Genomic DNA, 21,234 nt, shown 5'->3' with positions numbered 1-21,234 from the left:
ACCCATACGAACAACTACTTTTTCTTAAAACGGAGCATAAAGTACGTAGCTGTTTGCCAAAAAGGTCTTACATGAGCGCATACAGGGGTTAACACCATTTTATCTTACCAGTTTGGTTATGAAGTTTTCATCAATCCTTGGATGAATAATCCGATATTAACAAAACCAATTAATGTTTAACGTCTTCAACGATCAAGAATTTTTATGCTTGGCAGGAGATATTTAAAACATTAAGTCATTTGTAATCAGGCATTTGAGGCTGTTTTATGTGTGGGAATTAGATTCTTTAAAACATCGGAATCTGCGGAAGGGTTTACTGCTAACTCCTCTGAATACAAGGAACCTGGGTTCGTGATCGTTTTTCAACTTCTCTGCAGTTTCCATCATTAACTCCTGGTGAGTTCCTGAACACCTTAACATCCGCCTAACAACCTTGTGCTGTTGCCTTCCTCTTTCTCTCTCTCTCTCTCTCTCTCTCTCTCTCTCTCTCTCTCTCTGTCTGTCTCTCTCTATCTCTCGCACGCATACGCACACACACACACACACACACACACACACACACACACACACACAATTCACTCACTCACTCTCTGTAATTAATTAATTTCTCTATTTATCTGACTCTGTCTTCCATTTTTCCCCTCTTGTGCTAATATTTTCCTCTTGACTCTGGTAGTATACTCAACCTTTATATTGTGCTCTTTTTGCTTTGTCCGTCCGTAAGCCACATTCTGAACCGTGCTGTCCATTCCTTTTAAGAAATATAAATATTCCTTACTTTTCGCCTCACATGCCACGTGTACTCTCTAATATTGTATCTCCTCATGCTGTATTATTTTTCTCTTGAAATTTTATTCCACTTTTTTCATCACTTCTTCGACATACAAGTTGAATGACAGTGGCTATAAATGGGAAACCTCCGTAAACCGTTTTTAACGAGAGATTGGAATTTCTTTATTTCCGTTTTTATTGCTTCTACTTGCGTTTTGTGTGTATATCGAAAATATTCGTCTGTCGCTACGCTTTGGCCCCTCTCATCAGAAGATGTTTGAATGTATTACGCCTTCTTATATTGCCCAAAGCCTCCTTCAGATCTACAAATTTTAGTGAGGTATTGCTATTTTTTTCTAGAATCTCCCCTCGATTCTCTGTATGTATGTGGGCTGCAGATAAACTTCTACATTTACATCTACATACATACTCCGCAATCCACCATACGGTGCGTGGCGGAGAATACCTCGTACCACAACTAGCATTTTCTCTCCCTGTTCCACTCCCAAACAGAACGAGGGAAAAATGACTGTCAATATGCCTCTTTACGACCCCTAATCTCCCTTATCTTATCTTTGTGGTCTTTCCGCGAAATATAAGTTGGCGGCAGTAAAATTGTACTGCAGTCAGCCTCAAATGTTGGTTCTCTTAATTTCCTCAGTAGCGATTCACGAAAAGAACGCCTCCTTTCCTCTACAGACTCCCATCCGATTTCCTGAGGCATTTCCATAACACTCGCGTGATGATCAAACCTACCAGTAACAGATCTAGCAGCCGGCCTCTGAATTGCTTCTATGTCCTCCGTCAATCCGACCTGATAGGGATCCCAAACGCTCGAGCAGTAGTCAAGAATATGTCGTATTAGTGTTTTATAAGCGGTCTCCTTTACAGATGAACAACATCTTCCCAAAATTCTACCAATGAACCGAAGACGACTATCCGCCTTCCCTACACCTGGCATTACATGCTTGTCCCACTTCATATCGCTCTGCAGTGTTACGCCCAAATATTCAATCTACGTCACTGTGTCAAGCGCCACACTACTAATGGAATATTCAAACATTACGGGATTCATTTTCGTATTCATCTGCATTAATTTAAATTTATCCATATTTAGAGTCAGCTGCCATTCTTTACATCAATCACAAATCCTGTCCAAGTCATCTTGTATCCTCCTACAGTCACTCGACGACGACACCTTCCCGTATACCACAGTATCATCAGCAAACAGCCGCACATTGCTATCCACCCTATCCAAAATATCATTTATGTAGATAGAAAACAACAGCGGACCTACCACACTTCCCTGGGGCACTCCAGATGATACCCTCACCTCCGATGAACACTCACCATCGAGGACAACGTATTGGGTTCAACTTAGTAGTGTAATAATAGTATTGTCTATGTTTTAATTCTTAGGAGATCTTCAATTACTGCCTCAGACATTTTCCTCGTCAGTAATACAATGTCACTTAGTCCGGAGAAGGATTAAATGCTCTGTTACTCGCCTTTCGGAGCAACTCCTTCACTTAGAGGTGTCACTGAACGTTGCAGGGCTGGTGCAGCAGCTACAGATGGTGAAAGGCATGGCGGAGACCCTTACCTCCTGCCGAGATCAGCAGACCACCTCTGAGGAGCGTCTCTCCAGCTCCAGGTAACTCGCAGACACCACCAACTCGCTCCATTCAACTTAGCTCCTCTGCCTCTAGCCTGCCTGCCTAAATGTCTAAACTACTTCGTTTTTTTTTTTTTCAGAAAGACGAGCTTCTCTCAATCACGGTCACAACCGACAAGTATGTTAAGCGTCGGCTCTCTCGATGACTACGAATATGACGAGGAGTTTTACAAGGTAAGTCAGCTTCTTTCCGGTATTAAAGCTGCTAACGGGACAACAGTTCTTCATACTTACATACTTTAATCTCACCTGCCCTCTGTTATGCTCACGCATCATTAATTTCAGTCCCGCCCAAATTCTGTCACTCCTTCCAAATGCTCAAACGAGATGCACATCACTTCATCTTCTATGTGCACGTGACCATTGACTTGCAGGTCTTTCATAACTGAAAAGTTGACTATTCGTAAAGAAATCACTGAAATACTTGCCTCTGCAACATCCAATCACATGTCCGCTCAGTGAGTGCAAAATAACCTTTATAGAAGAGTTCTCTCAGCAGTACCTCGAAGAAAACGATTTATTGACACGTAGTCAGAAAATATCGTTCTTCCGAAACACAACTAGCCCTTTATATTCATGAAGTAATGAGTGTATCGACAGGGGATGTCAAATTGATTCAATATTTTTAGGTTTCCAGAAGGCTTTCGACCCCGTTCCTCACATGCTTCTTCTCACCTAACAACTTGCCTACGGAATATCGCCTCAGTTGTGCGGCTCGATTCGTGATTTCCTGTCAGAAAGGTCACAGTTCGTAGTAATAGACGGAAAGTCATCGAGTAAAACAGAAATAATATCCAGCGTTCCCCAAGGAAGTGTTATATGCCCTCTATTGTTCGTGATCTATATTAACGACATAGGAGACACTCTCAGTAGCCGTCTTAGATTGTTTGCAGATGATGCTGTCATTTACCGTCTTGTAAAGTCATCATATGAACAAAACGAATTGCAAAATTATTTAGATAAGATATCTGTATTGTGCGAAAAATGGCAATTGACTGAATACTAAAATAAATCACCTAAGTTTCGATTACGCGATAAGTCTTACAAACCTGAAGGCTATACATTCAACTAAATACTTAGGGCTTACAATCACAAATAACCTAAAGTGGAACGATCACATAGATAATATTATGGGTAGAGCAAACCAAAGACTGCGATTCATTGGCAGAACACTTAGAAGGTGCAACAGTTCTACTAAAGTGACTGCTTACACCACGTTTGTCCGCCCTATTCTGGAATATTGCTGTGGGATCCACATCAGATGGAACTGACGGATGACATCGAAAAAGTACTAAGAAGGGTGGCTCGTTTTGTATTATCACAGAGCAGGGGAGATAGTGCCACAGACATGATATGTGAATTGGAGTGGCTGCCATCAAAACAGCTTTTCGTTGTGGTGGGATCTTCTCGTGAAATTTCAATCACCAATTTTCTCCTCCGATTACAAAAATAATCTGTTGTCACCCACCTACATAGGAAGAATTGATCATCACGATAAAATAGGAGAAATAAGGGCTCACACAAAATAATTTAAGTGCTCGTTTTTCCTGCGTGTCGTTCTAGAGTGGAACGGTAGAGAGACAGCTTGTAGGTAGTTCATTGAACACTCTGCCAAGCATTTTATTGTGAATAGCAGAGTAATGACGTAGATATACATTTGTGTGTGATACATTGGGTCTAATAACATGAATGGTCTTTTCTGTACCCCTCCCATCAATCATATGAGGGAAATTATCTTTTCGTTATCAGTTTTCACTTTTATGCTTATATATACTCCCAATGATAACATACAGATGAACTACTGTCCAATTTAAAAACTACGTAAACTACTGTTTAGTTAAAAATTTAATTGAATGTAATTGACTAAGATTTTGTGAGTAGCTTTATTACTCAGTTCCTCCATGTTCATCCACATATAATGCATTTATTTCTACACATCTCCTGCTAATATTCTTGCATTTAAAACATACATTCTAAGACTACATCAACAGTAAAGATACAAACGGTTCATTTCACTGGTAGCATCTGATTTCTTGAACGTGTATGACACAGTAAGCAATAATATTGATTTTTTTGCTGACATATGTGATAAATGTGAGAAAATTTAAAATTGCAGCCAACGTATTTTCTCCACATGTATTTGTGCACTGGAGAAATCTATAAAAGGAAGCATTACATAAGCCATTTAGGAGCAATGCTTGAAAACACAAATGATGAAAATGACAAAGGCACTCCATGGATCATCTATTCAGGATAGATTTGTTGCTCATCATTCTTTGACATGTGTTTTTATTTCTGACTTGCTGACAGAAATGTCAGAGGGAAAAAACATAGTTAATGTCACTCTGAGAATTTTGTAGTTGACCTATTTACCTATATTGTGTTTAGTGATTATAACAAATATGAGAGTGAAATACAACAATGTGGAGCAGGTTATGGGCAAGTTAATTGAGAGAAAAGTATGACATGGAAGCTTCATTCTAGGAGCACATGTTCATCAGAACAAGTGTGTCAACTAACCTAGAGGATTCATTTTAATAGTTTTCTGTGAAGATGCTCTTCAATGGAGCTGCAGAAGTTGACATACAGAAAAGTTCTGTAATTTACTCTTAAACTCCACTGCATCACCCATGAAATGTGGAATATGTTGTTGTGAGTTACTGAATGTGTGTGTACCTGTGCATTTGATTCTGATAGGGAGCCTCAGTAGAGGCTGTTTTCAGTTCCACTTTTCTACAACTTTTCACTGTTCTTTGATAAACTACAAATACTAGTGATGAAAAGGGCATTATTATATATCTGTATGTCTTGTGTAGCAGTTGCATACTACTCATTCTTTTAACATTATCTGCAGTTGTAGAATTAACACTAGTTATAAAACTTAAGAACACCCTTCTGTATTCTGATACAAGTATTCTTGTATACTGACTTCCTTAAAAAATTATTCTGCTGCTCAATAATGCATGGAAATAACCAAAGTAAACTAGTTTCTTTATTTAAAATCTGTTTATAGCAAACAGAGATTAAATAAGATGCCTCATTAATTACAGAGTGTGGGGTTTCTAATAACATTTGAGTTTTAACCGTACTCCCACTTAATAATTCCTGCTTCTTGTACTTCATTGCTAAAGAATCCTATGTGATTTACATTGTAAAAGAAGTCTATTTACAACATGTTCATAGAGAACTACAGAATTTAATATCCTGAATATTGTCAACCTGCAGCGAGAATTCTTTTCCCTTCAACCAAGTGTTGACTTTTCAAATATGACATTGTCTCTCTTTGCTGTGAGAGAACTGGTACAACTTCTTGCACCTATATTGTGTCCTTGGCAAACAGGACAAGAATTATGTCCTCTAACAATGCATGTACTACTAGTTCTCGTACCTATATTGTGTCCTTGGCAAGCACAACAAGAATTATTCCCTCTAACAATGTGTGTCATTTAACATTTGCACACATTACAAGAGCACAGGACCAAAAATAGCACTAATTTGACTGCTTGAAATTTTGATTACATGTTGCTACGTGATGTATATGCAATTGCTGTCTGTCATGTAAATAGCAAAACCCATGAACCTTGAAGTGTTACCCGTATCACAAATCAGTCATTACGATAATACTCCCTGATGTACTGATTGTAGCATATTATCTGTTCAGTTAAAAATATCCTGTCCCATTGACACTTGTGTCTGAAATCCACACTGCTTGCTGATGAGGGTGTTATTCTTATAAGAATAAATAAATGCATTTGGCTGCATAACTAATGTGATCTTTTTAAGTGAAGTTTAATATTATGGTGTCAGAGGAATAACTGTGCACACAGGACAACTGAAGTCAGTAGGTCATTTGCCCCATGTTGAGCTGTCAGTCTTCGTTCTGCTTTATTGACAGATGATATGCATGTTGCAATAAAAAGCAAATAACTAATAGTTCTAAAAATAACTGTTAATGAGGTTTCATGGACATCATTACATGGATTCTAGCCAATTCTGTGTCCAAGAACTTCAAAATAGACATACTACATGCCATTCAAAACCTGAGAGAGGTTTCTGTCTACCACATGTCTAAGACATTGTGACAAGCAGGCAAATGAGGTTGGCAGTGTTTATGTTGGGATTATAACTTGATAAATACAGATGGGAGAAGCATCTAGAGGTCTGCTGAAAACCCTAAACAAACCTTTATTTACGATACAGATGTCGTTAGACATGCATGAGAGAAAAAAATTCTGGCAAATTTTGATTGATTTGATTCCATGATGTCATGCTGGATCAACTTCTGGGCCAGGTTACAGTTTTCCTGTTCCAGAGGTGGATACTATGAACTGTCTGTGATGTGAATTGAAGAATGTCCTGCAGAGGATTGCTCAGAGAACTGGAAATTGCTGCTGAAATTTTGCAAAATATATTTTGATGTGAATGAAACATGTCATAAATAATATATCATGTTTTCATATCAGTAGTCCAGTTCATGTAATCAACACGAGAAATGTGAATAACCCTGAAAACATTAAAGGTCACTTGCTTCATCCCAAAAATTTGTCCATGATCTGGGAAACAATATTTTCAATAACTTGCTAACAGTGACAAGAATTTAGCTACTGCTAAAGAACAGTTTCAGTGAAGCCTGAAAGAATGTATTGATGTAATTCCACTCTGTTGTGTGGTTTCTTTGGGTGTTGTAGTGCTGTGTTCAGAACTTGATAGGGGCAAAGATTTTTGTCATTCCATTCCTTCCAGTATGGCCCCAAGTCTATTGAGCCAGCTATCAAATGAGTACCAGAGGTATTTCCCAGGGCTGAAAGGCAGCTGGGGCACTGGGTTTGCCACCCAAAACCTCTTAGTGCTGTGGCAAAGAAAAGCTGTACTCTACCTACTGTAAGGCCAGTAGCCTGGTCATGGGCTTGTGCCACCAATTACTTTTACTTTTACCTTTCTGTTGACAAGATTGTTTCAGTTTTTTTTGGGAAATAAAAATGAATTGTGGCACTAACGTTGTTGTAATTTTTCATGTTCTTTTTGTTGCACCTTAAGAACTGGTGGTATAGAACACATTTTCTGTGCATGTTGCAGTTTCCTTGTGACAAATTTGAGCCAGAGGAGCCTTCAGTTGAGGGAAGCAGAGTCACCTCAGCAGTCGCTGACACAGTCGCTGTGAACACGACATCCCTTCAGGATGAGATTGCTCTTTCTCTGAAAGAAAAAGGTAATCACACGTTTGCGAACACTAGAGGCCAGAAAATGTGCTCTGTTCCTTAAACGCTGTTATGTGAGTGATTAACATCATCTTCATCTAAAGGCTATGCCTTGACAGTGGAATATTATTTTCTGTTCTCTTCTGTTCTTATCATTTCTTGATGATTTTGACAGTATATTACCTGTGATAGATTTATTGTTTTCTGTCTTGGCTTCCCATTGATTTCTTTCTTTTCTTCATTCCTCCCTCCCCTCCCCCAAAATATAATTTCTTTCTTTTCTCACTGATTTCACTTTAAATTCCTTGAGTGTAAGTGAACAGTTGATAAAATCTCCATCCCGACACACTCACACCTAAATTTCTTCATAGATATTTCAGGGAATGTGTATACTTCATTTGGTCCTTTTCATTACCAAAATCACTTGTGATTGAGCTTGCTTTATTCAACACTGAAGAATACAGTTCCGTACCACTATTAAAGATGCCAAGTGATGACATGCATGTTAAGTTGACCGTAGCCAGAATGAGAACTGATTGCAATATTGACAGTATATTTTACTATATCCACTTTCTTTTTTAATTGTACAAAAAATCATTTCAGAAGGTTTGTGTAGCTTTGGGTTTCTTCTTATGGTTGATCAGGTGAAAGTTGAATCTTTATTGTGTACCAGCCAGTTCTTCAATGACACTAAACTAAACTGTGTATCACTAAAAGCTCCATATCATTTGCTCATACCAGTAGAGCTCTGTCGTTAAAGACAGCTATATACATCTGTGCCATTCTGGTTCTGCTGCCTTCTTTGCTTCAGCCATTAAGTGTAATCAGCCTTCTGAGGTAGGAGGATTTCCTCCCTGCTTCTAGTACTGTGTTGTTTCCAATTCTGATCTTGATCAAGTTATTGTTCACCTTTCTACTATGCTTCATTTATATTTAAACTGTATTCAATGTGTCTTTGCCATCCATTCCTTTGAAAAGGTCATCTGCTTTTCTTCCTTTTGTTTTTTCATTCCTCTTCCAAATTGTCCCTTCGCTTCCTTCATTCATTGTCTTTCTCGCATAAGTTGACCAACTGTGGTGATAAGCTGGAACTGTTCTAAACATGAACGTACCAGTCTTTGACTTACAATTTTATTGCTACTGCTTGGATTTTATAGACGCTGATGAGATTCTTCGACTCCCTCTGCACATCAGCCTCATTCTTGTAAGGACGTCAACATCCTATTCCACTTCAAGATGCTAGTAATGTTTCATTTCTTGTGAACAGTCTACTTTCCATTGCTAAACACTGTGTCAAATTACTCCTACAATACCCCTTCCCATCCTGAAGTCTTCCTGACTTCTTCCAGAAAGTCTTAATTTTCTTTATGGTCCTATATTCTTTTAGTTTTCTGATCAGTTGTTTATAAGTAGGGTTGTTAGACTAATCATTGTTAGGTTTTTCATTTAGCCTCGTGTAATCTCCTATGCAATATGATAATTACATTTTTTCTGAAATTCAGCTGTGCTGAAACATATGTACATTCATTTGTATGCACCAGTATAAATATTTATTTTTTTAACCATGTTTCACATTGACAGCCATCTGTTTAACCTGGGGTTGAGACCCTTCCATATTCGATCAACGAAGATTAAGACGATATGTATTCTGTGTTCTTGTACAAAACCTAAGTCTGTAGAGAAAAATGAAAGTGTAATCATTTTCAGGCAGCCCTTGGCCATCCTCAGAGAATGCTGACAGTACGAAGCTGTCCACCAACTGTGTGTGCAGCTGCTACTCTGTGTTCAGCAGGGGAAGTGAACTATCACACCTGTTTTCCTTCTCCTATCACGAATTTTGGCTTATCCCTTTCATTATAAGATATTTCTGTGTGGGTACAATTGTGAAATACACAACATGTGTCATTGTGGCTTACATTCTAATGCTGATACTGAAGTACAAATGTGAAGCTTCTTAGAAGCACCTCATTATTATGTGGCTAACTGTGGGCTGTGAAAGTACAATAAAATGCTATGCTTTAATTCAGATTAAATACAAACCAAGTAAAGGTGCCTTTATTTTCTTACAGTTACAAATGTAACTCCTTAAACAAAAGGCACTGTAAAGTAGGAGAGCAATAATGAGTCACCGACCTGTGTGTGTGTGCCTTATTGTAATATCAAAACATTGTTAATGACCTTTGTAAGAACTATTTTTGGAATAAATATTTTGTCATAATTGATAATAATATAATTTGCAGTTATGTAATGAAATGAGTTGTAGTTTACAAACTTTGCAACACAATCTTACCTCTATCACCTTTAATCTTAAGACGTGAATTGGGATATAATGTCAACCATTCAAGGGTACTGGGCATTTACATTTGTGAACTATTCACTGTTGTAGTAACTGTTACCAAATTACTGTACAAAATTCAATATTTCCTGCTGAATCTAAATAAAGTACATCAAATAACTTATAGCTACCAAATATTTCATGTGCTGATTCACTCGAAGCAACAAAGATAATTCCTAAAGTCAAATATAATAAATATTGTGTAGTTTTATGCAGTTATGTTCATCACTTTTGTTAAGTAACTAGCACACAGCCGGCCATTGTGGCTGAGCAGTTCTAAGCGCTTCAGTCTGGAACCGCGCTGCTGCAATGGTTGCAGGTTCGAATCCTGCCTCTCCCATGGATGTGTGTGATGTCCTTAGGTTAGTTAGGTTTAAGTAGTTCTAAGTGTAGGGGACTGATGACCTCAGATGTTATGTCCCACAGTGCTCAGAGTCATTTGAACCATTTAAGCTAACAGACAGAAATGCCTCCAGTTACTAATGTACTTAACCCTTTAACTGCTCTGGACATGTTAACGCACGCACCTTTGTGCCGGTCCCTGTGTGCTCTGAACATGTTTATGCATGCTATCATTCCTTCTACCTGGTACTCTGAATGTGTCTACATGTAGACACGATCAGAGTACCAGATGGAAGGATTGGTGGCGCACATAAACACATTCAGAACACACAGGGACAGGTACAAAGGCATAAGCATTAACAAGTCCATAGTAGTTAAAGGGTTAACAGAAGGTATAAGTATGATACATGGTATTGAAATATACAGTGTGTCTCAGGAGGAATAGTCAATGTCCAGGGATATGACAGGAACTGTCAGTCAAAGCAAAAAAGTCTAGTAAATGTGGGCTATGACATACATACCATAAGAACTATGGGCACTTGTTCAGTACAAGAGGTCTGATTCACAGTAACAGAGACAAACAAGTAGTAGATACATGTTTCACACTAATAAAAGATACACTAGTGCTCTTAGCTCTTATGGTATGCATTTTACAGAACATGTTAACCAGGCAATTGAAAATTTGTGGTAAGGTCTTATGGGACCAAACTGTTGAGGTCATTGGTTCCTAAGCTTACACACTACTTACTCTAATTAAAACTAATTTATGCTATGGATAACACACAATACACGCACTCATGTCTGGGGGAGGACTTGAACCTCCGACGGAGGGAGGGGGGGGGGGAGGGGGAGGGGGGAGAGACAATGTTTTCTAGTTTTGACACAGCAGCAAAGTTTATGAAGTGCTCTCAGTTCTTCATTTTAGAGCCAGTGTTTACTGGATTTTTTTGCTTTGAATGACAGTTCCTGTCATATCCCTGGACACTGACGATTCCTTCTGGGACACACTATATATTTTGAAACCAAGTATCATACTTATATCTGTGTTTAAATGCACTAGTGACTGGAAGCATTTTTGTGTGTTGGTTGTTTAACAGAATGAAATTAACAAAAAGTGATTAATGTAACTATTTCCAGCTACACAAGTCATTTCTTATCTTATCTTTAACTTTAGGAGTTATTTCTGTATATGTGCATAGTTGCTTTTGGCAAAAATACCCTAAAAAAAAGTGTAACTACAACAGTAAACAACACAAGCTTCTTACCTGGAGACAAATAAAGAAAAAAAGCACAAGAACATAAACAAATGGACAAGCTGTAAATTGTGTAGTAGACCTAAAGCTACGACCATAAACAACCAATAGCTTCATGTGTGAAAGAAAATAGTCAAATAAAGTCACTGAAGACAGCACAAAAATTAGTGAAGCATTTCTTTTAGAAAGCATCGAAAGAAGAAGAATTACAATACTCACAAGATGACTAATAGATCTTCCATTTGTTTCCAGGCACATGTCTGCAGTCATGGTACACAGTGCAATCTCCGCACCACTATACCACAACATGATGATACTGAAACAAAAATAAAATCACACAGTCCATTGATGAAATGGAGTATTAGGGTAAAAATGCCCTCTCAATCAATGTTCACAATGAAAAACCACTAAAATGATGTATTCCAAAAGTGAAACCTTCATCATCAGAATCATTGTACAAGAATCTTATAAACCTGCTAAAAATAAAAAAAAAAATATTAAGAACTGTAGATAACTTACAGTGCAAAAATGTCTTCGTTAAATGTGTTGCAACATTATCTGTCAAGATAGTAAAATAAACTAAAATGAATAAGCATATGCAGTCTATAAATATGGGCAATGTCACACCAAAGGCTTTCTGCATGCACTGTCCATGTATGTAGAGTAAAGGCACACCTGAATACAAACAAATATACTACCTGATTAAAAGTATTTGGACATCTGTTAGTGGATGTTAATAAAGGATGTGTCCACCTTTTGGCTCAATCATGGCTTGAACACTGCTGCAGATAGTTTAAGTGAGGTGTCTGAATGTCTATTGAGAAATGGCAGCCCTTCCTTCCTCAGGTAGAAACCAGAGAAGGTATTTATGTTGGACACTGCAACCTGGAGCAAAGTCGACATTCTCAATAATCCCATAGGTGTTCCATAGGGTTCAGGTTGGGTCTCCAGGCAGCCAGAAGGTAACTGTTGGATGATGCAGACTGTAATCAAGTTGACATTCTAACTAATCCCAGTGATGTTCATCGTGTCTAGATTGGGAATGAGGCAGGCTGGTTCTGTTGACATGCCACAGTGTATACCAGGAATCATTACCCATTTCCTGTCATCCACTGTCCAGTGGTGTCGCACTTTACACCATCTCGAGTTTCACTTAGCATTGGTTGTAGAAGTGTGTGACTTATGAAGAGTTGCTGAGCCACTGTGCCTCATTCTTTGTGACTGCCTACATGCAGTCATAATGCTAGTGGGACTGTGGGTGGTACTTTGGAACTCGTGGGTGGTTCCTACCACTCATTTCATGTGATTTTTTAGAATCACTTTCTGCAATACTCCAGGGTCCTTGTCCATCAGTACATGAAGCATGCCTGAAATTTCTTTACTGAATTTGCTACTCAGGTGAAATCCAATGATCAGTCAATGCCTGAAGTCCCTGAAGAATCCTGACTCACCCAATCTGCTGTTACAGCTTCTCTGCTGACAACAAAATGCACTCTGACTTTTTTTATTGTGGCAGGTCTGCCTCTCAATGGCATCTAGTGGTCAAATCTGCATTACATAGGGGTGTCCAGATACTTTTGATCAGACAGTTTATGTAGTGCAACTAAGTGATTTGCATGCATTATTTAGAAATCAAAGACACACTCACCAATGATGAACAATAATGCACACCCTTATGGATATGATTGGGAGTTAAAAATTTGTCATACACTGAATGACATCAGTATTACTTCCAGTAAAATAGGTAACCACACACTGATATTATTGCAGATCTACAAAAATGTAAGAAACAATTGTTTGCATGTCTTGTAATTTGTTGGTATAATGTAGTTTCATTATTTACAATATGCATAATAATTTGTAACTATTTCAGTAGACCCAGTTTTTACTGTTATCCTATATATTATATTATATTATGAGGGCTTCTTCAAATCTCAAAAAAGAGTTGCTACTTTCATGGATGTGCATGGCTATGGTCAATTTTTTGAAATTATTAGGCCAAAGTGTCACTATGTTCCTTGGAGATCAACTTTCTTTAAAGGTCCCACCACTCTACTAATGTAGTTGCAACTGTTACACTGAATTTAGCACATGGCATCATTATCATATTTATCAGCATCATGTTTTAAATTATTCCTTAATTTACATCATCACATGTTGGTAGTTTTAAAAGGGATTTAAGCTGTAAACAGCTTAAAGATGTTAGCTAATTTTGAGCTAAAACAGATTGTGACACTCTTAATATTCTGTGTGGCTTTCCCATTTACATTTTTTGTGCTGTTTCTTACCAAGTAATTTATTCACTTTGTTTTCATGATATCAGTTAGTTACACCAAGAAGTCTTCTAATATTCAGATCAGTCATTGTGTCCTGTTTGCTAATCAGTACTTTAAAATGCTCTCTCGACTACACAGTGAACAGTGGATAGTTTTTGTCCATTTGGATGAGAGGAGTTAGTATGTATCAAAATATTCATTAATGTCGACTTCCAGTACACTTTAGAGGCATGTCTATTACCTTCATGACATTTAGGTCCAGGAGTAGCAGTTTGCCATTATTTTCTTGTTCGATGGTGAAATTCAACTTTGTTGTGTAAACCATTACATTTATTTAAAATTTCTATAACTTTCCATTCCCCTGATTTATCGAAAGCAATTATTGTCCATATTGTGCTTATAGGAAGGGATTTTATCAATAGGATTATGGGCATTAATGAAGGATAGACGCCAGAGCACATAGCCAATCCAACATGTACCATTAAAACAGAAATACGTAGTTATGTTCAAGAACAAATTTCGAATCTTGTAGGGTTGCCTTTTTGAAATTCACACTTTTTAGTCTTTTTGCATTGTGAATGGTGGTTGAGTTACATTTTAATACTGATTTTCAACAAGCACAACTTAATATCCATTATGGAAAAATCAGAGTGGTGTATTGTAAGATAATTCTTTTTTCTGAATTTAAGGGAGACCAATACCATGCTGTATGTGGCTGTAGTGTTCCATTGGATAACACAGGTTCTAGGTGGCACAGATGCTTCTGAACAATGATGGATGAAATGACTGACCATCTGGCAGTAAAGAACCAGAAATCACAAGAGAATTGAGGTTTGTGCTCCTAGTCCAGCATATCATAATCAAGGCAACAGTTGAAAAAGTGAAACTCAGTATGGATTAGTTTTCAGCTCTTTGACAACATTTTGTGCATGACAAAGTTATCTGCATTCTGGGTTCCAAGCCTGCTTGGATCCATTCAAATAGGCTGTTGAACAAAGGCAGCAGAAGAATGTAGCAGCCGTATCCAGACAATCCAGGTAGCTTCGTTACCCATTGAATCCCTATGTTTTAGTCCTGAGTTAATCAAATGGTCTAGATTCAAAGGAGAAAGCAAGTTGTGGAAACTTGTGAGTTCACTACCTTTAACAAAGGTGAAGACACTGTGTTGGAATTTTGAGGCTGACTGTTTTGTTTCTATTTTATATTTATTTTTGTTGGGAAGGGGGGAGGCAGGAGTGTTAGGAGATTTTGTCTTAAGAGTCAACTGTTATAGAATCATATTACCAAACTCTACTGATGAGGTCATGGGTGGCTGTCTAGACGAAGCATTTCGGGAAGTAGTCTGATGGTTCTCTTGTTCTATTACAACACTCTAACTCTTTCTGCACACATTCAGCTACTTTGGCCTAACAAAGCTTTCCTCACCACCACATTCTTCCAACAAGGCACCTAGTGACTCATTCGCCTTTCCTCGGATGAATAAATCTAAATGTAGCATGCAGAATGACAAAGAGGCAGTTTTGCAAGTGGAAGAGAGAAAATGCAGACCTCCATAAGTAAGATGTCAGCCAAGTCATCTGTCAATGGGAAAAATGTGTCACATTGACGATTGAACATGTAAGAAAAGACAGACACTATAAGTAAGTTTGATGATCACTGCCAGATGTTTTTGGAGGGGATAATTATGATTAAGCCTGGTAACTGCTTGCTAACAATATGTGAGACAAGTAAATAATAACAAAATAAATCAGTCATTTCACAGAACACTTTTATACCGCAATGTTTTTATTTTGTTTGTAAAATGTTTCATCCAGTTTCTAAAGTGGATATCACTAACAATTTGTTTTCCTTCTCAAATCAACATCTCGCTGATTTTGGAGGATTACCAACTCATTTTTAAGGTACAAAAATGGGAAGTTGCAGTAGAGAAAATGTATATTGTCATGAATCTGATGACAACTGAAAATATGTGTATAGTGTGTGTAGTGTGAGCAGTGACTAGTGATGAAAGAACAGTGTAGCACTACTCTTATAAGTTGTGGAAACAACTTGTTTACAGAAAAGTGTATATACAAAACAGCAGCATAGGCTAGGGATAAACCAAACAAGTTTTAAGACAGTGGTCTTATATTTGTGAGGTTCGTGGTATTAATCCCCATTCAGCTATCTTGATTTTGATGGTTTCCTCAATGCGGGGAAATGGTGTGATGTTTCCTACTCTGAGAATACAATTAACCACTGTGCCATCCACATCGAACTACACTGAAGAGCCAAAGAAACTGGTACACCTTGCCTAGTATCGTGCTCTTAATGCTGTTTGAAGAGACAGTCTTCTCACCTCACGATGTGGTCATGTAAGTGTAGAAAAGTTGTGGAATGATTTCAAAGAAACAGTATCGACAGCAATTGAGAGATATATATCACATAAATTAATAAGTGATGGCAATGATCCCCTATAGTATACAAAAAAAGTCAGATCGCTGTTGCTGAAGCAGTGAAAAAAGCATGCCAAATTTAAAAGAACATTCCCCAGGTAAGTTTATGTTGTTCATGATCTATATTAACGATGTTGTTGCAGCCTTCAGTCCAGAGACTGGTTTGATGCATCTCTCCATGCTACTCTAACCTGTGCAAGCTTCTACATCTCCCAGTGCCTACTGCAACCTACATCCTTCTGAATCTGTTTAGTGTATTCATCTCTTAGACCCCCTCTATGATTTTTACCCTCTGCGCTGCCCTCCAATATTAAATTGGTGATCCATTGATGCCTCAAAATATGTCCTACCAACCGATCCCTTTTTCTAGTCAAGTTGCGCCACAAATTTCTCTTCTCCCCAATTCCATTCACTACCTCATCAAATTAGTTATGTGATCTACCCATCTAAACTTCAGCATCCTTCTGTAGCACCATATTTCGAAAACTTCTATTATCTTTTTGTCTAAACTATTTATCGTCCACGTTTCACTTCCATACATGGCTACACTCCATACAAATACTTTCAGAAACGACTTCCTGACACTTAAACCTATACTCGATGTTAACAAATTTCTCTTCTTCAGAAACGCTTTCCTTGCCATTGCCAGTCTACATTTTATATCCTCTCTACTTCTACCATCATCAGTTATTTTGCTCAACAAATAGAAAAACTCATTTACTACTTTAAGCCTCTCATTTCCTAATCTAATACCCTCAGCATCACCCGATTTAATTCGACTACATTCCATTATCTTCGTTTCGCTCTTGTTGATGTTCTGTACAAATTGTAAATGGCCTTTCGCTCCCTGTATTTACCCCTGCCACCTTCAGAATTTTTTAATAGAGTATTCCAGTCAACATTGTCAAAAGCTTTTTCTAAGTCTACAAATGCTAGAAACGTAGGCTTGCCTTTCCTTAATCTTTCTTCTAAGATAAGTCGTAGGATCAGTATTGCATCATGTGTACCAACATTTCTATGGAATCCAAATTGATCTTCCCCGAGGTCGGCTTCTACCAGTTTTTCCATTGATCTGTAAAGAATTTGTATTAGTGTTTTGCAGCCGTGGCTTATTAAACTGATAATTCGGTAATTTTCACATCTGTTAACCCCTGCTTTCTTTGGAATTGGAAGTATTATATTCTTCTTGAAGTCTGAGGGTATTTCACCTGTCTCATACATCTTGCTAACCAGATGGTAGAGTTTTGTCAGGACTGGCTCTCCCAAGGCTGTCACTAGTTCTAATGGAATATTGTCTATTCCCATGGCCTTATTTCGACTTAGTTCTTTCAGTGCTGTGTCAAACTCTTCACGCAGTATCATATCTCCCATTTCATCTTCTTCTACCTCGTCTTCCGTTTCCATAATATTGTCCTCAACGACATCGCCCTTGTATAGACCCTCTATATACTCCTTCCACCTTTCTGCTTTCCCTTCTTTACTTAGAACTGGGTTTCCATCTAAGCTCTTGAATTCATGCAAGTGGTTCCTTTTTTCTCCAAAGGTCTCTTTAATTTTCCTGTAGGCTGTATCTGTCTTACCCCTAGTGAGATAAGCTTCTACATCCTTACATTTGTCCTCTAGCCATCCCTGCTTAGACGTTTTGCACTTCCTGTCGATCTTATTTTGGAGACGTTTGTATTCCTTTTTACCTGCTTCATTTACTGCATTTTTGTATTGTCTCTCTTCTGTTACACAAGGATTTCTACTAGCCCTCGTCCTTTTACCTACTTGATCCTCTGCTGCCTTCACTATTTCATCTCTCAAAGCTACCCATTCTTCTTCTACTGTATTTCTTTCCCCCATTCTTCTCAATCGTTCCCTGATACTCTCTATGAAACTTTCTACAAATTCTGGTTCTATCAGTTTATCCAGGTCTCATCTCCTTAAATTCCCACCTTTTTACAGTTTCTTCAGTTTTAATCAACAGTTCATAACTAATAGATTGTGGTCAAAGTCCACATTTGCCCCTGGAAATGTCTTACAATTCAAAACCTGGTTCCTAAATCTCTGTCTTACCATTATATAATCTATCTGATACCTTTTAGTATCTCCAGGGTTCTTCCACGTATACAACCTTCTTTCATGATTCTTAAACCAAGTGTTAGCTATGATTAAGTTGTGCTCTGTGCAAAATTCTACTAGGCGGCTTCCTCTTTCATTCCTTACCACCATTCCTTTTCCTATTATCGAATTCCAGTCACCCATGACTACTAAATTTTCGTCTCCCTTCACTATCTGAATAATTGCTTTTATCTCATCATACATTTCATCAATCTCTTCGTCATCTGCTGAGCTAGTCGGCATATAAACTTGTACTACTGTTGTAGGCGTGGGCTTCGTGTCTATCGTGGCCACAAAAATGCGTTCACTATGCTGTTTGTAGTAGCTTACCTGCATTCCTATTTTCCTATTCATCATTAAACCTACTCGTGCATTACCCCTTGTTGATTTTGTGTTTATAACCCTGTATTCACCTTACCAGAAGTCTTGTTCCTCCTGCCACCGAACTTTACTAATTCCCACTATATCTAAGTTTTACATATCCATTTCCCTTTTTAAATTTTCTAACCTACCTGCCCGATTAAGGGATCTGACATTCCCGCTCCGACCCGTAGAACGTCAGTTTGCTTTCTCCTGAGTAGTCCCCTCCCGGAGATCCGAATGCGGGACTATTTTATGTCCGGAATATTTCACCCAAGAGGAAGCCATCATCATTTAACCATACAGTAAAGATGCATGCCCTCGGGAAAAATTAGGGCTGTAGTTTGGACTTGCTTTCAGCCGTTCGCAGTACCAGCATAGCAAGGCCGTTTTGGTTATTGTTACAAAGCCAGATCAGCCAATCATCCAGACTGTTGCCCCTACAACTACTGAAAAGGCTGGTGCCCCTCTTCGGGAATCACACGTTTGTCTGGCCTCTCAACAGGTACCCCTCCGCTGTGGTTGCACCTACGGTACGGCTGTCTGTATCATTGAGGCACGCAAGCCTCCCCACCAACGGCAAGGTCCATGGTTCATGTGGGGGATATTAACGATATAGGGGCCAGTCTTAGTAGCCGTATTAGACTGTTTTGAGATGATGCTGTCATTTACCGTCTTGTAAAGTCATCAGATGACCAAAATTAATTGCAAAATGATTTAGATAAGATACTGTATGGTGCAAAAAGTGGCAGTTGACCCTGAAGAAAGAAAAGAGTTAAGTTACTCACATCAGTACTAAAACAAATGCACTAAATTTCTATTACGCGATAAGTCACACAAATCAACTAAATACGTAGGGACTAAAATTATAAATAACCTAAATTGGAACGATCACATAGATGATGTTGTGGGTAGAGCAAACCAAAGACTGCGATTCATTGGCAGAACACTTAGAAGGAGCAACAGAGACTGCATACACCACGCTTGTCCGCCTTATTCTGGAGTATTGCTGTGCGGTGTGGATCCGTATCAGGTGGGACTGACGGATGACATCGACAAAGTACAAAAAAGTGCTGCTCGTTTTGTATTTTCGTGAAATAGGGGAGATAGTTCCACACACATGATACGTGAATTTGAGTGGCAATCATTAGAAAAAAAGGCGTTTTTCGTTGCGACGGGATCTTCTCATGAAATTTCAATCACTTTCTCCTCTGATTGCGAACACATTCTGATGGTACCCACCTACTCAGGGAAAAATGATCATCACGATAAAATAAGAGAAATCAGGGCTCGCACCGAAAAGTTTAAGTGCTCGTTTTCCCCACGCGCCGTTCGAGAGTGGAATGGTAGAGAGACAGATTGAAGGTGGTTCACTGAGCCCTCTGCCAGGCACTTTATTGTGAATAGCTGAGTAATCATGTAGATGCAGACGGCACCCGCGAGCACGCAGAAGTGCCGCAACACGGCGTTGCATAGACTCGACTAATATCTGAAGTAGTGCTGGAGGGAACTGACACCATGAATCCTGCAGGGCTGTCCGTAAATCCGTGAGAGTATGAGGGGCTGGAAATGTCTTCTGAACACCACGTTGCAAGGCATGCTCAATAATGTTAATGTCTGGGGAGTTTGGTCACCAGCGGATGTGTCTAAGCTCAGAAGAGAGTTCCTGGAGCCATTCTGTTGCAATTCTGGATGTGTGGGGTGTCGCATTGTCCTGCTGAAATTGCCCAAGTCCGTCGAAACGCACAGTGGGCAAGAATGGATGCAGGTGATCAGACAGGATTCTGATGTTTGTGTCACCTGTCAGAGTCGTATCTAGATGTTTCATGGGTCCAATGTCACTCCTATTGCACACGTCCCACACCATTATAGAGCCTCCACCAGCTTCAACAGTCCCCCACTGATATGCAGGGTCATGGGTTCATGAGGGTGTCTCCATACCTGTACAAGCCCATTAGCTCTATACAATTTGAAACAACACTCATCTGGCCAGTAACATGTTTCCAGTGATCAACAGTCCAATGTCAGTTTTGACGGGCCCAGGCAAGGTGTAAAGCTTTGTGTCGTGCAGTCATCAAGGGTACATGAGGGGGCTTCGGCTCCGAGAGCCGATATCGATGATATTTCGTTGAATAATTCTCACGCTTGACTCTTGTGTATGGTTCAGCACTGAAATCTGCAGCAATTTGAGGAAGGGTTGCACTTCTGTCACGTTGAACGATTCTCTTCAGTCGTCGTTGGTCCCGTTCTTGCAGGATCTTTTTTCGCCAGAGCGATGTAGGAGATTTGATGTTTTATAAGATTCCTGATAATGGTCGTACGGGAAAATCCGCACTTCATCACTACCTCGGAGATGCTGTGTTCCATCGCTCGTGCTCCGGCTGTAACACCACGTTCAAAGTCACTCAGATCCTGATAACCTGCCATTGTAGCAGCAGTAACCGATGTAACAACTACAACAGACGCTTGTTGTCTTACATAGGCGT

The 21,234-nt window shown here is 38.9% G+C and overlaps 1 protein-coding gene across 1 annotated transcript in view; it reads left to right on the top strand.

The window, feature by feature from the left end:
- Positions 1–9,897, top strand: part of LOC126284778 (EF-hand calcium-binding domain-containing protein 4B-like) — a 625,649-nt gene extending 615,752 nt beyond the window's left edge. Inside the window, exons 9-12 of the mRNA XM_049983942.1 lie at positions 2,326–2,425; positions 2,527–2,620; positions 7,523–7,655; positions 9,352–9,897. Of these exons, the coding sequence (XP_049839899.1) occupies positions 2,326–2,425; positions 2,527–2,620; positions 7,523–7,655; positions 9,352–9,602 (578 nt within the window). The 3' untranslated portion in view covers positions 9,603–9,897. The remainder of the gene's footprint in view (positions 1–2,325; positions 2,426–2,526; positions 2,621–7,522; positions 7,656–9,351) is intronic.
- The last annotated feature ends 11,337 nt before the right edge of the window (positions 9,898–21,234 follow it).

The sequence above is a fragment of the Schistocerca gregaria genome, chromosome 1 (genome assembly GCF_023897955.1).
Source record: "Schistocerca gregaria isolate iqSchGreg1 chromosome 1, iqSchGreg1.2, whole genome shotgun sequence".
Lineage (NCBI taxonomy): Eukaryota > Metazoa > Arthropoda > Insecta > Orthoptera > Acrididae > Schistocerca > Schistocerca gregaria.
Note: the sequence above shows the minus strand (reverse complement) of the source record. Positions and strands in the feature narration are given on the sequence as shown.